Source organism: Physeter macrocephalus, chromosome 7, assembly GCF_002837175.3.
Source record: "Physeter macrocephalus isolate SW-GA chromosome 7, ASM283717v5, whole genome shotgun sequence".
In the NCBI taxonomy this organism is placed as follows: Eukaryota; Metazoa; Chordata; class Mammalia; order Artiodactyla; family Physeteridae; genus Physeter; species Physeter macrocephalus.
In genome coordinates, this window is record NC_041220.1 from 112,867,261 (window position 1) to 112,885,260 (window position 18,000).

At 42.5% G+C, this 18,000-nt stretch overlaps 1 protein-coding gene across 6 annotated transcripts in view; it reads right to left on the reverse strand.

Annotated features, from left to right (window-relative positions):
* Positions 1 to 3,671, reverse strand: part of PAPSS1 (3'-phosphoadenosine 5'-phosphosulfate synthase 1) — a 105,826-nt gene extending 102,155 nt beyond the window's left edge. The window contains exons 1-2 of one of the 6 annotated variants that reach the window (XM_007100581.4): positions 3,076 to 3,091; positions 1,946 to 2,098 (exon numbers count right to left, since the gene is read on the reverse strand). Coding sequence is in view for 1 of the 6 variants with exons in the window: in XM_024119350.3 (XP_023975118.1) it covers positions 3,128 to 3,302 (175 nt within the window). In the remaining 5 variants the exon portion in view is untranslated. The other 5 variants (XM_024119349.3, XM_024119350.3, XM_024119348.3 and 2 more) reach the window with 5 other exon arrangements.
* Positions 3,672 to 18,000: the final 14,329 nt, after the last annotated feature.

Consider the following 18,000-nt stretch of genomic DNA (forward strand, 5'->3'; position numbering starts at 1 on the left):
TACTTTAGCTATACTGGGTTAAATAAATATTAAAATTTATTTCAACCTGTTCCTTTTTACTTTTTTTTTTTTTTACTATGACCTCTAGAAAAATTTAAATTACATTATGTGGCTCACGTTATATTTCTATTGGATAGCCTTATTCTACAGACTATCTCTACTAAGGCCATCTGTCCCTTACATGCAGCATACTTAATACTGGGTCCACCTTTTACAAGCTCTATGACATCCCTGTGCCTCAGCTTCTTCATCAATAAAATGGAGATACTAATTGGAATCAAGAGGATAACTAACAATAACAGCTAACACACATAATACTCAGACTGTAACAGCTAACACACACACAACACAATATGCCAGACACTGTTCTAAGCATTTTTCATATATTAACTCCTTTAATCTTCACAATATCCCTGTGAGGCCATCAGTCCCATTTTATAGATGAGAAAACTGAGGCACAGAGAAATTAAGTGACTACCTAAAGGTTACACGGTTAGTAAATAGTGAAGCCCAGGTTCAAGTCCAGGCAGTCAGTTCCAGGGTCCTTGCTTTAAACCACTGTCTCTCATGATACCCACCTCAAAAATGGTACAGAAATTCAATAAGTAAATTTAGGTAAAACATTTCAAACTGTCTGCAGCACACAGTAAACTTTCCTTCAGTGTTTAACTATTATCACCATCACTCCAGCCCTCAACCTACTTCCCAAATTCCTTGCAAGCCACGACTTTTCTCCTCATTTCCCAGGATTAAAACCTTAGGATCCTCTTTCAATACATCTCCCTCTTTCATTCCCTAACTCTTGTCAGGTCCTTCTTACTCAACCTTGAATGCTCTTAACACATCTATTCTGCTTTTCCACTACCACCTTAGCCCAGCACTCTGCACCCTCACAACTGTATGAATTAATAGCAGTAACAAGACAAAGACCTTAACCGGTGCTCATGTACCAGGCATTCTTCAAGTCTATTAATTCATTTAAACCTTACTATAACCCTGTTTGTTCTCCAGGACTTCTACATCTGAGCTCTAACAGTGTCTAATTTCTTTAGCAGACCCGTCTTCCTGGAATACCAATTTCATCATGTGATGGGAACTTTAAAGGTGTCTGGATTAGCTACACGTGTCCCTATCAGTTGATGTATGTGAGAGGAAAAGATGATGGGTGTTCCCTACTGGGGCAAAGAAAGATTTACAAGGCCCTGAAAATTAAAAATTCTAGTCTCATCCAAAATCTCTCACAGAATCTAGTCTCAACTCAGCAGCCAAACATTAACAACTATACAACCTAGCCCCCTCCTGCTCATTCAATCTTATCTCCGGTCAAACCCTCCAGAGTGGTTAAACAGGTCTCTTCATTGTTCCTGGAGTAAATAATGGTAATTATTACTATTATTATTATTTATATTATTTATAATAATAATATTATATATTATTATAAATAATATAAATTATTTTTATTATTAGACCTTATTCATACAGTTCCCCTCTGCCTCAAAAATCTGAGCACAATTCTCCTCCATCACGCCCAGACTAAACTAATCTCCCCTCTAAACTGTGATAAAACAGCTGTCTTACCCCACTCACTGGGGTCTATAATGATATATTCATCATCCGGCAAATGCCAATCACAACCCCAACCAGGCCCTGAGCAACTGGAAGGCAAGCACTGAGTCCCTCATTTCTCACCTTCCCCGTGAGTAGCACATGCCTCTACAAAGAACACGCACTTATTTGGCAAATGGATCAGTAAATGAGTTACAGACAGTGTAGCTGAAATGACATGTAAATACCCTAATTCAGGCAACCGTATTTCCCTAACCAGGAAATACCTCAAGGTAACAGGAGCAGTATCAATAGTTTCATAGCAGTGTTATCACTGCACTCTCCAAGTCATTATCTTCTTTACTCCTCAAAACTCTCCAGTGAAGTACCACTACTATACCTTTAAGTCAGCTGAGGTTTAAAGAAGTCGAGGGTTTTTACTCAGGATCACACAACTACTACACGGCAAAGCTGGAACCAGAGACCAGGCCGCTAGTCCAGCGCTCTTTCCAATGGTCTAATTCACCTTTTATCTCTTCTCCGTCCTTATCACCTAAGGAAGAGTTAAATAACTAAGAGGGGAAAGGAATCGGGTGAGAATACTTGGTAACAACAGATGTGGTAAATTAATGACTTGAACATTTGCCTGAAATGGCTTTTTTTCTTTGACTCACCAATGGTAATGGCGATTTACAAGGCTGCATTTAAACCTCATGATCTTGCTGTACCGTGAAATAAAAATTTCCACCCAAACTTAAAACCAGTATCTTTCCGGCCTCCAGAGCTGGACATCACCTGCTCCACCCCACCCCCTCTGCACTTAAAAAATGTTAGCATAAGGCTGTTTCTTACCAAGAATAATTAAGGAAGCAAGCAACCTTCTGAGGTTGCTTAACCATCACAGCAAACTGGCAGTCCTTGCTAAACGTTATAAACCATTAGTTTCCCCACACTTTACTGTTTCCATGTTATTTGCTGGATATTCCAATTTAACACCGAATCACAAAGAACCTCAGTTCAGGGCAGTCTCAGCTCATGAATGGCCGCATTGTTGGCTACTCTCCCTTCACGCTGAAAGTCAGAAATGGAAAGACGTGGAGATGGACCCAAACCTGGGTTCACTGCACTGGCAGAGCCAAGAAAAACCAGGAAACGTACCAAAGACGCCTGCCTCTGCCTCCTCCGCAGACCTTCAGGCCACTGGAGGGGATGCGGGCAGCTCCCCCTCGAGGGATGCAGGTTTCAGCAGCCGCCAGCTCACTGCCGAAAGAGCGTCCTCGAGGTCTCCTCTGAGGCGAGGAGCTGGAGAAGGGGGCGTTCTTTCCGATGGACCCTGGATCGGACCCCCGCCCCCGCCGCGCCACTCCACCCGGCACAACCCACCGCCCCAGGTGGAAGGCGCCGCGGCCTCGGGTACCACCCCCAATTCTCCAGGGAGGATACAGAGGAGGCGGAAGGGAGGCAGCGGATCCGAAACAAGCTGCAGCCGGAGACTCCCAGAGCCTCCTCCGCCCCTCTGCTCCGACTCACCCAGTTCTGCGCGTTATTGCTCAGCTTGACTTTCTTGCACAGGCTAATAAGCCTGTTAGCCAAACCGTGCAACCGCGAAAGCCACCTCTGGTCCCCACCACCTGACCTCTCTTGTTCCTGCTGACGTGGTGAGCTTGATAAGTGATATTAGTTGACCTCTGCATCCCGCAGTTCTGCGCATTATTGCTCAGCTTGACTTTCTTGCACAGGCTACCGGGAACCTCCATGGCTGCTCAGCGCGCGGGTGCCCGCGTTCTCAGCGTCCAGAAAGTAGTCGGAGGACTGAAGGCTGGCGGGGGCGGGACGGGAAGGCGGGGTCTCCTTGCGACCGGGCTGGCACGCGCTGTCGTAGGCACGGGCTCGTGCTCGCGGCTCCGACTGAGCGGCGCCTCGGCCCCGCCTCCGAAATGGGTCCGGGGCAGAGGTGTGTGGGGTGGGGCGAAGCAACAGACGAGAACCGGACGCAGCGGGTGGGAGCGGTGCTTCAGGGCGCGCACCGACGCGAGCGCGCACGACGCTCCTCCCTCTTGATTCTGAAGAAGGGGCGGGGCCTGAGAAGGTTGTCGTGGAACTTCCAGGGTCCCTCCCCCGCTCGCCGCTTTGCGCTGCGCATGCGCAGAGGCTGGAAAGGTGTCCCAGGCCTCGACCTGGAAGGACAGGAAGATACCAGGTCCCCAGCTCTTTGCGGGTTTGGCTGCCTCCTGCTGTTTACTAGATGGCAGAAGACATTGACGTGGTCTCCCGGCCCTCTGGTTTTTCCTCCATAAACCCGGCCACCAGTTTCCTATCCTCCATATTTGTGCACTCCTCGCCCTGGCCACATTTAAAAAGGAATTTTCCAGCTTCGCAGAGGGAAGATTTGCTAAACAGCTTATTCTCCACACGTTCCACTTAGCTTTAAAATTCTGCTCAACGCACAGTTTCAAAAAAAAAAAAGTCAATACCCCATCCCTGGACATCAGTAATTAATATCTCTCTGGGTTTAGTGGTTATCGGCAAGGTGCCTCCTTCCCCACTTGCAGATGTCTCTTCAGGAGATTTCTGTCGGATACTTCTCACACGCTAAGCCGAAAAGAGGCCTCTATTTTATTAGCTTCTCAGGAAATCCTTAGAGGAATGAAATACAGGCTGAGGGAGGGCCCTTGGTTACCACAGAGTAGAATGTCCATGGGTGGAGGACATTTTCAAATTCACCGAAGTATTCTATGGCTACTTCACAGGAGGATGGGCTGCGGATGGAGGGGAGCCTGCTCTAGGAGTTATCTCTCCTTCCACCCCCAGTACCCTAAGGGCCTTTCCATAGCTTGTCCCTGGCACCAAGATAGTTGTTTAAAGTGCTTCTCCTCCATAACACAATGCCCTACCCTACAAATACACACCAATCCCTAAGACTTGACATTACTGCCTCTTTGCTGGAGGACAAGAGGGAATGAAAAATGCCCACCAAACTAAGAAGGTATCTTGAGACTGAGAAAGTGAAGCAGGTGGCTCCATGTAATCAATGGATTAGTTTATTATACAGTAACTTACAGGGTGAGATCATGGAGGACTATGATCCAGAAGCATTTACAGCTGCATCCACACTGCTAAGGGAACATTGGGACAGTTTTTTTGTTTGTTTGTTTGTTGTTTACGGTACGCGGGCCTCTCACTGTTGTGGCCTCTCCCGTTGCGGAGCACAGGCTCCAGACGCGCAGACTCAGCGGCCACGGCTCACGGGCCCAGCCGCTCCGCGGTATGTGGGATCTTCCCCGACCGGGGCACGAACCCGCGTCCCCTGCATCGGCAGGCGGACTCTCAACCACTGCGCCACCAGGGAAGCCCTGGGACAGTTTTATAGCTAACCTAGGGTATTGGAGTAGTGCTTAGAAACAGGAAGTGCGTTCCTAAGTCAAGGTTTATGGACGGGTAACTAGTCTCCTGGGTATTGGGAATATGTCAGCAAAGGTCTTCATCATTGTCTGGGGCCTAAGAGAGCATAGAAGCCACTGGGTCCTAATGATTATTAAACAATATCTATTAACTTCAAAGCCCTTGATGACAAGAGAAGTGATTTACTGCAGAGTACAGTCCTGGGTAGGGTCAGTGGAAGGACAGGAGGAACTTCTACAGGCCCAAGTTGCCATCAGTTATGCTGACAGTCATACATTCTTTTTTTTTTTTAATTTTTATTTTTGGCTGCATTGGGTCTTTGTTGCTGCGTGAGGGCTTTCTCTAGTTGTGGCGAGCGGGGGCTACTCTTCGTTAAGGTGCGCGGGCTTCTCATTGCAGTGGCTTCTCTTGTTGCGGAGCAGGGGCTCTAGGCGCGCAGGCTTCAGTAGTTGTGATGCACGGGCTTAGCTGCTCTGCGGCATGTGGGATCTTCCCGGACCAGGGCTCAAACCCGTGTCCCCTGCGTTGGCAGGCAGATTCTTAACCACAGCGCCACTAAGGAAGTCCCGACAGTCATACATTCTTAATAGCTAGCAAATCAGTCCCCTGTTTATTTACCCCACTGCTACTGTGTTAATATTAGGCCTTTCCTATATCCAGGATGAATCACAACTAATCCCTGTATCTGGGCATCCTGTGCATCTGCTGCCCACACACTCCATTCTTAACATTGCTGTCAGAGCGTTATTTCTAAAACTTCAATCTTGTTACTTGACCTCAAACTGTCAATGGTTTCCTTGTAGCTTTTTCTTTGGGGATTCTTCATTTGCAGTCTGTATATAGAACTAAATTTCATTATATTTCTAAACTCTGCCAATAACAGAATGAGCTTAGAAGAGGATCCAAAGCTTCAGATGAAAACATAGCACCACATTTGGAATCAGCCATTTCTCTAAGGAGTCCCAGGATTCCTGGTTTTCAGAAGGGAGTGGTATTTAGATATCACAATCTGGGCTTCTAAAACTGTTTAGTGCTTCTGAGTCAGTCCATATTTCTGGACTTTTTCAGTGAAAGACTTTTTTCAGGTAAAATATATCATAAGTTTACCCTGATACTATCAATTCAAATGTATTATTTCAGACATCATTCATGCAAATGAGCCTGAAACATCCTGTCAAATCCAAAACAAGGAATTATCAAAAACCACTAGGATTATGTCCAAAGGAATCAGAAGCCAAACTGAAGAAGCTTTCCCCTGTAAATATTACACAATTAGAGCACTAAAGGGATAATATCTATAAGGTATTGAAACAAATCAAATATGTTTAAATCTAAATGTTCATAATGATGACAATTTAAAAAGAACTAATTGTCACACTTGGAGGATGCTGACAAACCAACTCGTTGTTTTGAAAACTTATAAATAAAGGGAAAGAATTAAGCATTTACCCTGGCTTCCATCATGAACTGTAAGTCAGGTAATGAAAAAGCTGATGAGAGGAAGTTTTTCTTGGTATACATACAGCTAATAAATTAGGAAGGAAAGGTAGATTTTATAATGTCACCATTTTACAACTTTAAGTGAAATAAATGGATAAAGACAATGGTCCTCAATGGCTGCTAAATCATGAAAATAAAGAACATTAGAACTTTCCTGCTTCCTGATGAAGTATTAATGCCCTCCAAAAAGTTAAAACTAATCTTAATCAAGTCTTCAGGTTTCATTATCAATTTATAGCTAATGCAGAGGAAAGAGGAAGATGTAAAATCACCATAAATGCAATCAGTCAAGTCCAAACTGTGAAAAACTACATCATAAATGACCTGATTCTTCAATAATTCAATTATAGGAAAAAATAAAGAAGAACTAAAGATTAAAAGATAACTTATGAGAACTATCAAGCAATTGAAATACATGAACTTATCTGAACACTGCTTCAAACAAAAAAATTTTTTGAAATACAGGAAATTTAGAGAGTCCCTAGACTCTTGATATTAAAGACATTCTTTTGGCATGATAATAGCCTTGTTATTATATCTTTAAAGGAGTAATTTTAGAGCTACATATTGAAAGATTTACCAATGAGATGGCAAGGCCATAGGTATTCAGGAAACAAAATTGGTCTCCTGGAAATTAAAAACAAGATAGCAGGAGTGGAAGAAAAGTTGAAGATATCTTTCAGAATGCAGAGCAAAAACCCCAAAAGATGAGAAATAGAGGAGAATTTTTAAAAAGAAAGAACAGTCTAGGAAATTTAAGATCCAAATATTAAGAGTTCCAAAAAAGAGAAAACCCACCAGAGGAAATAACCAAGGAAATTATTCAACAAAATTTCCTATAACTGAAGGCTTTTAGACATTCGTTGAATGTCCAGCTCAACAGATAAAAATCAAATACACAAAGCACAGCACTATGAAATTTCCAAACCGTGTTCCCCAGTGTTCTGAAATTGTTTGGAAATCCTACAAGCTTCCAAGGAGCAGATGGAGAGTTCACAAAGAAAGAATCAGGAGTATAAATGAATTGAAGCTATCAAGAAACACACCAAGAGCTAGAAGACAAATGGAACAATAGCTTCAGAGCTCTAAAAGAAAAGTATTTCCGCAAAAGAAAAAAAAAGGGAAAAAGAAAAATATTTCCAATTTAGAATCTAGAATTATCATACACCCTCTCTTTAAGAAATATTAGAGGATATGCTTCACCTAAATAGAAAGAGAAAAACATGGCATCCAGAGAATAGGAGTTCCCACACAGGAAACAACTGGAGGGAATTCTAGTGAAGGGAGATCCCAGGATGACGGCAGTGTACCAGGTCTAGAAGATAATCATTCAGAAGCCTCTCCAAGAAGTCAGGAAGCCCTTGGAGAGCCCTGTTTAGGAAGATGAAATTGATAGAGCATTTGACGGGAATTACCATACTGAAAATAATTTAGATAGGTGACAGAGTTTGGGATTAAATTAGTGATAACTACTTAGAAAACTAAGTCAAAAAGGATACATTGGAACTTCCCTAGTGGCACAGCGGATAAACTCCACACTCCCAACGCAGGGCGCCTGGGTTCGATCCCTGGTCAGGGAACTAGATCCCACGTGCATGCCGCAACTAAGAGTTCGCATGCCACAACTAAGGAGCCTGCAAACTGCAACTAAGGAGCCCGACTACCGCAACTAAGGAGCCCACGTGCTGCAACAAAGGAGCCCGCCTGCCCCAACTAAGACCCCATGCAACCAAATAAATAAACAAATATATATATATATTTTGTGTGTGTGTGTGTGTGTGTGGTACGCGGGCCTCTCACTGTCGTGGCCTCTCCCATTGAGGAGCACAGGCTCCGGACGCACAGGCTCAGCGGCCATGGCTCACGGGCCCAGCCGCTCCGCGGCATGTGGGATCCTCCGGGACCAGGGCACGAACCCACGTCCCCTGCATCGGCAGGCGGACTCTCAACCACTGCGCCACCAGGGAAGCCCTAAACAAATATTTAAAAAAAAATATATATATATATATATATATCGCACCCTTTCTGTACAAACTGTATTTCAGGGTAATCAAATAGTTGATAAGGGAAAGTTCAGACTGATAGAATTTTAGCTAATAAATGCAGAAGGAATGTTGGCATTTAAAAATCACCATTTTAAACAACTGACGAGGGAATTCCCTGGCGGTCCAGTGGTTAGGACTTGGAGCGTCCACTGCAGGGGGCACGGGTTCGATCCCTGGTTTGGGAAATGAGATCCCGCACTGTGTGGCACGGCCAAAAATACACCTGAGGGGGTAATTGATATAGGCAATAACCATTAGCGACTGATAAAAGTATTAGGTGAAAGGCAGTGTGATGGCTAATTTTGGGTCAACTTGACTGGGTCATGGAGTGCCCAGATATTTGGTTAAACGTTATTCTGAGTGTGTCTGTGTTTCTGGATGAGATTAACATTTGAATCAGTAGACTGAGTAAAGTAGCTTGTCCCCCTAATGTGGTGGTCTTCATCCAATCAGCTGAAGGTCTGAGTAGAGCAAAAAACATGACTCTTCCACAAGTAAGAGGGAACTCCTCCTGCCTTACTTCCTGGAGCTGAGGCATTGGTCTTTTCCTGCCTTCAGAACTGAACTGAAACGTTGGCTCTTGGGTCTCGAGCTTGCTGTCTTTCATACTGGAATATACACCATCAGCTCTCCTGGGTCTCCAGCTTGCTGACTGCAGATCTTAGGACTTCTCAGAATCCACGATCACATGAGCCAATTCCTGCCTATCTATTTATCTATCCTATTGGTTCTGTGTCTCTAGAGAACCCTGACTAATACAGGTAGGAAAGGGAATTTTATAATGGACACATCAGGCTGACACCACCTGCGTCCACCTGTTAATCTTAGCATCTCTAAAACTGGGACAGCAGATATCATGTACCTTAAAATGTGAAGTAACAGGAAATACTCAGCACTATTGTTTTAGTTTGGGTTGTAGAAGAAGCAGGCATGGAAAGAAGGATTCGAGTACAAGTCATTTATTTGGGAGGTGATCCCAGGAAACACCATTAGTGGAGTGATACAGGAACAGGAAGGAAGTCAATAAAGAGTTTGCTATCGGGCTTCCCTGGTGGTGCAGTGGTTGAGAGTCCGCCTGCCGATGCAGGGGACACGAGTTCGTGCCCCCGTCTGGGAAGATCCCACATGCCGCGGAGCAGCTGGGCCCGTGAGCCATGGCAGCTGAGCCTGCTCATCCGGAGCCTGTGCTCCGTCCGCAACGGGAGAGGCCACAACAGTGAGAGGCCCGCGTACTGCAAAAAAAAAAAAAAAGAGTGTGCTATCAAGCAGCCATGGTGGGTAACCGGAGCTAAATCCCACCAGGGAACTCTGAGAAACAGTGTAGAGCATGTCCTTCAGAGTATCTCACCTGAGGGAGAGAACTAAGGCATTGATACAACTCCCTTCAGTCATTATTCAAGGACTACTCCCAGGGAGTGTTCATTCTCTGGACTTTTGGATTGCAATGCACATCTATAGAGAGGGCACTGGTCCCAAAGAAAGCCCTCATGCAAAGAGATGGCAGTAAGGGCAAAGTGGATGTGGATGGGCACCAGAAGTGTTTGCCAGAGCCACTTATGAAGTATTCTTTTTTAAAAAAAAAGCATATTTCTATACTATTTCTTTTCTATGTAAGAATACTTTTTTTTAAGATGAGAAAAGACAAAGAATTTTTCAAAGAAAACCACACAAGCCCACTTAAAAAAAAAAAAAGAAAACAAAAACAAGAAAAAGAAAAGAAACTGTCTCCAGAGGAAAAATATCATGCTGGAAAGGAAGGCTAATAATAGTTTTACTACATGGCTCCGCTCTAAATCACACATATTTAGTCATAATAATGTAAACTATGAATATAAACCTTAACAAAATTGCACTATGACTAGCTGGAGAGTTTGAGGGGATACAATGAGTGTGTCTGTGTTGGTGGGTGGGTGTGTGTGTGATGATAATAGGAGAGGAAGGAGATAAATCCTCATTTTCCACAGTGAGAGAACAAGAGATATTGTCTAAAACATAAAGACCAAGAATAGCAATACACCCATTGTTTCAAGATATGGAGATATATACCAAGAGAATTTGCTGAAAGATTTAAGAGTGGTTGCCTCCAGGGAAGGAAAATTGCTCTCTGTTTTAAAATTCCTTATTGAATTATTTGACTCTAAACTATTTGGATATTATCATTTTGACACACATACAAAAACACTGTTTTTGGAAAGAGTGAATTAGAAGTCAGATGAAGTTAGCATGTGACGACAGCCCTGAAGATGTTTGGCTTGAAAAAAGGAGCAGAGATATGGGACACAGTTGAAGGATAATACAGAATCAAGATAGGATAGTTTAAAAAGAAAGGAGAAAAACTAGAGTAAATTGTATGCTGATGAGAATGATCCAACAGAGAGAGAGCGTAACTGATGGATGGAGGTCCTTGTGGCTGAGAATCCAGAGCATAAGTAAAGATGGGCCTTTAATGGGCAGTAAGTAATTCCTGCAAAATAAAGTAAAAGGAGAGGATGTGCACAGATGCCACTCCATTTGTATAGGGAGTGGAAAGATGAGGGAATTTCCATTGAAGGTTTTTATTTTCTCATTTAGTATGAAGCAAGGCCATTAGTGAGAGAGGACCATACTTTGAGAACTATTGCTCTAAATAATGGATAGGCATTCCTAAATATCTATAACTAAGTAATTAACCTTAGGCATTAAGATCTCTCTCGTAATTTCACTGTATATTTCAAACATCATAAAAACTGAAAAGAAAAAATTAAATATTTTAAGCTAAACTGAGGAGCTATAAAAATTAGGAAACCCAGAGCAATGTGTATTTTAACCCTTTGGGTACACAGGTATTTTCAGTAAGAGAATAATAGTTAGGTAAGTAAGCTTGGTAATATTGTAAGTCATTTACCTTGATAATATTGGAGGCATCAGTCTCAGAAGTTCACCTGGGAGAATTAAAAAGATGCCACACAAGCCAGAGATAAATGGTCATTGGGATCTCATTCACCTCCACACTCCCTCATTAAATCCCCACCAGCTGAGAAACTGGTGTGATGGTTTGGAAGCAGTCACGGATATTTGGTTTCCGCCTGGAAGGAATCACCATAGATTCAGGAAAGTTCCCTTCAAGTCTCTGGGACTTGCCAGAAGATTTCCAAGTCAGTCTGTAGAGAAAATGACCCCTCTAGTCAAGGTGGTTCCATTTTCTCCACATTTTATGTGTGAAGATATACGAAGATACGTAAAGGCATATCTTCTCCACTGGGGGGATTTGATTGAATAAAGAAACAGGACTGAAAGAATCCTTGAAACATCACTTAATTTCACCGGAAGCATTTCCTTCTGGTTAACATTGTCCTTTTTTTCCTTAGAAAAAAGCCCCCATATAGTGAATTGCATAAGACCAGTTACTAAAAAAAAAGATTATATTTTAAAATTATGGCTCATTCAAAATTCAAAGGAGATCTTCAGAGTGACTAGAAATAACTTGCTAGAAATCTATGTTTTCTACTTTGCCCATATGACCTTGGGGAAATCACATAACTTCTGGGGTGGCAGGCATTTGGATACATTTATCTCAAAGGATTCTTCCTCTAAAATTATTCTAGGTTCTTAATTTGTGTGTCATCTATGCATGTAAATAATAATTTAATCAAAACCACAAACTGTCTTTAAGTACCTTACTATATGTAAAGCATTGTGTTAATAATGTCTGTGTGTTAAAGTAGCCAAGTAGTAAGTAATAGGATACATCACCAAACACAGTACATATTCTTCTCCCTACATTCTTTCACCATAATTGTTGTGATTCATCCATGTTGCTGTTGTGTATCAATAGTTCATTCCACTTTACTGATGGTTAATATTTCACTGTATGTTGTTATGACTTGATCAAATCACATTTGTGAAGTGGAGCATAGGGTGCTGGATGGTGAGCTGTGGCTCCACTACCGACAAGAGAAATTGAAATAGAGAAGTGTATTACTCACAGATCCTGAACAAAGTACATGGCACACCTTGAGGGGCCACATTGGTAGATCAAAGCAGGGTGCAGGCAGAGAGGCCTGGGGCACATGCCTTTATTAGGGTCTGTGGGTGAGTGCTTTGGGGCTAACGCTATATTGTATTGGTTAATTCAAACCAAAATTAATGCGGCTTTGGTAAGCCCTGTGAGGGGGTCTTATTTAAGAGGCACACAAGGAAAGGTCTTGGGAGGCAGGGAAGACTTGATCACAGGGGCTGTTGGGGGAGTCACCTCAGGAACCTTCACTTGCTTGTGACTCTGCAGGCTATTTTCTAGGGCATGTACTTGCATGATGGAGCTAGTGTCAGTTTAAGTCCCCTCTCCCCGCAAAGCCTCTTAGCCACACAAAATAATGCTGAAACAGCAATACCATTGAGTAGCTTAGCTAAACTCTCAACATATGGACACACCATGATTTGTTTGTTCGTCTGTTGATGAATGTTTCGGTAATTTCAGTTTTGGGCTTTTGCAAATAAAGCTGCCATGAACATTCATATACAAGTCTTTGTGTGGGCATATGCTTTCTTTCCCCCTGGGAAAATACTTAGGAGAGGAATGGCTGAGCCATATGGTAGGTATATGTTTAATTTTTTGAAAAACTGCCAAAACCATTTTCCAAAGTGGATGTACAATTTCACATTCCTGCCAGCAGTGTATGAGAACTGTAGTTGTTCCACATCTTTGTCAACACTTGGTATGGCTGGTCTTTTCAATTTTAGTCATGATTGTAGTACGCAATGGGGTCTCATTGTGGTTTTTCTTTTTGTTTTTTTTTTTGTGGTATGCGGGCCTCCCTTTGTTGTGGCCTCTCCCATTGCGGAGCACAGGCTCCGGACGCGCAGGCGCAGCGGCCACGGCCCACGGGCCCAGCCGCTCCGCGGCACGTGGGATCCTCCCAGACCGGGGCGCGAACCCGGCTCCCCCGCATCGACAGGCGGACGCGCAACCACTGCGCCACCAGGGAAGCCCTTATTGTGGTTTTAATCCCACTTCCCTAATGTCTAATGATGTTGAATGTCTTTTCATGTGCTTATCTGCTATTTGTATATCTTCCTTGGTTAAGGGTTTGATCAGATCTTTTGCCCATTTCTCTAACTGAATTGTTTGTTCTTTTGTTACTGAGAATAATATATACATATTCCATCTCAAACATTTTATTTTTCGTCTCTAGAAGTTCAACACGGGTGTTTGTAGAAAAATATGTCTTCCATGCCTCCACTTAACATGAGAAGTCTTTCCTCTACCTGTTTGAATGTATGTAATGTAACTGTTTAATATCCTTATATACTAATTCTATTATTTGTGTTTACACCTTTTTGTATTGATTCATTTTTTTCTCATGATGTGTCATAGCTTCCTCCTTTCCCCCACTTCTTCCCTCCTCCTTATTAGACCCCTGATAGTGTGAATTTTACCTTGTTGAATGCGGCATATTTTTGTATTCCTATAAATATTCTTGAGTTTTATCCTGGGTCACAGTTAAGTTACTTGGAAACAGTTCGATACTTTCAAGTCTTGCTTTTAGCATCATTAGGTGGTACCCAAGCAGCCTTTAGTCTATGACTAAGTGTGCCCTACCACCCAGAACATGCTTTTGAATACTTTGCCCAAAGCCAAGTTTTTCTACTCTAGTCAGTGGGAACGCTATCTATTTCTGCTGGTGTGAGCTCCCGGCATTTTCCCCTGTGCTCCTTTTGGGTGGTGTTTTTCTCTGTCCTACATTAGTTTCCTCCCTTGCCTCTGCTCAAGTGGACATTCTGCCATCTCTGGAGCTTTCTCTGTGGTAGCTGTCTCCTCTTGTGCACTCCACTGTGTCTCTCTGAGTCCCAGCTCCATCTCCTTAACTCAGGGGGACTCCTGGTCTCTGCTTGGGTTCCCCCTTCCTTCCACGGTAAGGTAAATGTTAACAATAGGGAAAACTGGGTGTGGGGTATTTGTGAACTCTCTGTACCATCTACTTAGTTTTTCTGTAAATATAAAATTGTTCTAAAAATAGAGACTATTTTTTAAAAAATAAAAGAATCCTGACACCCTAGAGCAAACATGTTTCTCTCGTGTGCTAAATCCCCAAATGCCCACCATCCACTGAGCCTGTTCAGACAACAACCGTAAAATTTCGTTTGCTCCTGGGGTCTCGACTTAATTTCTTCTCCCTCATGTAAATTGCACCGTAGCCTCAAAATTCTCTCCAGGTAGTAAGCTGAGGCAATTGTAGGGCTTACCTTGTTTATTTCCCCATCTCACTGCCCTGCATTGCCAGGTATCTAATGTCTGAAAATCATTGTTTCACGTATTATTTTGTTGGGTTTTTTACCTGTTTCAGGTGGGATAGTACATCCAATCTCTGGCACTTTATCTGCCCAGAAGTAGAAGTTACTTTTTCTGTGGTTACTGTTATAGTCATAACTTCTTTGCTTTTTTGTTTGTTTCACCATTTAAATGTACATCTCTAGATAGTGTAATTAATTCTTACCAATTTAGAAAGTATGATATGTCTTTAAGACTATTTTAATCTGTAAATTTACTTCATCCTTTTCATTTCTTTACAGCATCACTAAAGGGAAGTGTGTGCTGAACTAAGTAAATTTGGAAGAGTGGGATCAGTAAAACCAAACGCAAAAGGAACGTCACATAAGCAGTGTACTCTAGTTGATAAAGTTATTCCCGTGAGTGTACTGGTTAACAATTCTGATGCTACTGTACATATACAATGGAATTGAACAATTAAGTAAATGGATGGCACAGAGAGCCAACTTTCTCACTGTTCCAGTGGGATTCAGATAAGCAAGGGGTAGGGGTTGAGGAGAGGCTAGAATGATTCATTTGGTAATGGATTAGAATTGCAGACACTCGTAAGAACTCATGTGTAGATTATTATAGATACAGATGATTACATATAGAAATATTTATGGATATGTGTATATATGAAAGCGATATGCACATGTATATTTCTTTGCTCTGTCATCTGAGAAGACTCAAAAGAAACAATGCCCCACTCATAGTAACAAGTACACCTAATGCCCAGATCTTGGTTTCTAATGCCACTTCCAATAACTAACCAGGGTTCCTTGGAGGAATGGCTGATTTTAGGACTAGCTAAGAAATAAACGAGATGAGCCTGGGACATCTTGTAGTGTCAGAAAGTAAGGAAGTACAAAAACCAACAACAAAACAAAACAGAATATAACAAAATACCACATTCATGTGGTTCTGTCAAAGGACCACAAGAGCCAAATGAGAGCTGCCAATGGCCAAAGCTGGAACAACTTGGGCAACAAAATAAAGTAGTATTGAATTATCACAAGTATAAAATAAATATCTATGAGTCTATATAGATATAAATAAATGATTGAATGAATAAATAAATGGGAGAAGAGACAAGTCTCCCACGGAGAAGAATTCCAAATAATTTATGTAGATACTTTACCCTCAAGGAGAGGGACCATAAATCTCCACTCCTTAAATACGGGCTGCAGGGCTTCCCTGGTGGCGCAGTGGTTGAGAGTCCGCCTACCGATGCAGGGGACGCGGGTTCGTGCCCCGGTCCGGGAGGATCCCACGTGCCGCGGGGCGGCTGGGCCCGTGAGCCATGGCCGCTGAGCCCGCGGAGCCTGTGCTCCGCGAAGGGAGAGGCCACAACAGTGAGAGGCCCGCGTACCGCAAAAAAAAATATGGGCTGTGCACACTTCCTTCCAAACGTACATTATGGAAACGGAGAGAAAAAGAGCAACTTTACAGTGAATAAACTTGACAAACACTACCTCAACCAGATTATCAAGATCGACATCAACAGTGATAAGTCATGTTGATGGTATGCAGTCTTAATGTGATGTGATGCAAATAACACTTTACCTCTGTGATCCTCCTTCAAAAACCCACGGCTGCAGTCGAATCATGAGGAATACATCAGACAAATACCAACAGAGGAATAACCTACAAAATACCTGATCGGTGCTCAAAACTGTCAAGATCATCAGAAACAAGGTAAGTCTGAGAAACTGTCACAGCCAGGAGGAGCCTAAGGAGACATGACAACTAAATGCAATGTGATATCCTGGATGGGAACCTGGAGCATAGAAAGGAATTAAGTAAAAGCTAAGAAAATCTAATAAATTGTGGACTTTAGTTAATAATGATACAACAGTATTTGTTCATTAAGTGTTTCTTCTGTAGCTATTAACCAAAGAGTTTCCTACAACAGGTAAAAAAACTTCCTCGGCAATTTGTGTGCCAGCCTATCCTACCATTCTACCTATTATCGGCGCCACTAGTAGCAGTTCCCACTGTGTTTACAGGCTTCTGAAGAGAGCGTGTCATAGTGGCACTTCTTCCCTGAGTAGATAATTGAATAGAGTGTTTTCTCATTCTGAATAAGAGAGCATCAGCCCTCCCAGACATCACATATTAGACTCTTTCAGAGAGTAAGAAGCAGGGACATAGTGGGGCTACCACAGTTAATGGGCTTTATTCTACAGATGGGGGAAGAAAGGGGAATAGGAAGTGTTTTCAGCAGCCATGAGACCAGGGTGACGAAGCAACAGCAACCTAGGGTTGCGTACGATGGAAACTCATGTGTTCTCTGCTACTGCTGCACTTACCCCTGCCAACGAACTGACTGATGTTCCCACGTTCAAACTACCCAAGTGACAGGATCGAATTGGCTCTGCCTATCACAATCCAATTTAGACTACTTTTGGTGAAAGCTCTTGTACCAGGCTGTCTTTCAAGTTGCTGGCCAGCCTGTAGACAACTGCCTTTGAGTCAGGTGTCCATGCGAGTCTAGTCACCTGCAACCAGGAGATGGTGTTATCCTAAAGTACAACACTTACTTCATTCATTAGGAAGCACCTAGATGGAGGCTGTAGATAAGGAGGAAACCCAGAATCACATACTCCTTTCACAGAGTTTTTTCCTGGAGACACCAATTCTTTGTAATGTACATGTATGTTTTGTGAAAAAGGGAGAAATCTCATTCAACAAATATTTATAAGTGATTTCTAAGTGCCAGGCACAGTTCAATGCACTTAAATGTTTGGGAAATGCCAGGTTAAACAAAGTAAATATATTTTTATACTGCAAAATCCTTACTGTTTTTAGTAAGCCATTATAAACCCAAGAGAAGGGCTATCATTTCTACTGCCTCCTAAATTATTAAACTAAGTGCTCTTTTTCTGAAAGGCATTTATTTTTTTTTTTTTGGCTGTTGAAAATGTTTATTTTTACGGAAGAGATAGAATCCAGACAATTATCCTCTTGTTTTTTTTTATCCTGAATAATTTCATGTTTGGTAGTGTATATATGTCCATGCCACTCTCTCACTTCGTCACAGCTTACCCTTCCCCCTCCCCATATCCTCAACTTGAAAGGCATTTCTTAAGCCTCAGATAACACAAAGGATACATCCGCAGAAATACTCAGTTTTACCCTTGAGGATCCAGGAAATGATGCCATCAAGGGACAACATGGACCGAAGTAGCTAAACTCCACAAGGTACCTCCTCTCCCATGA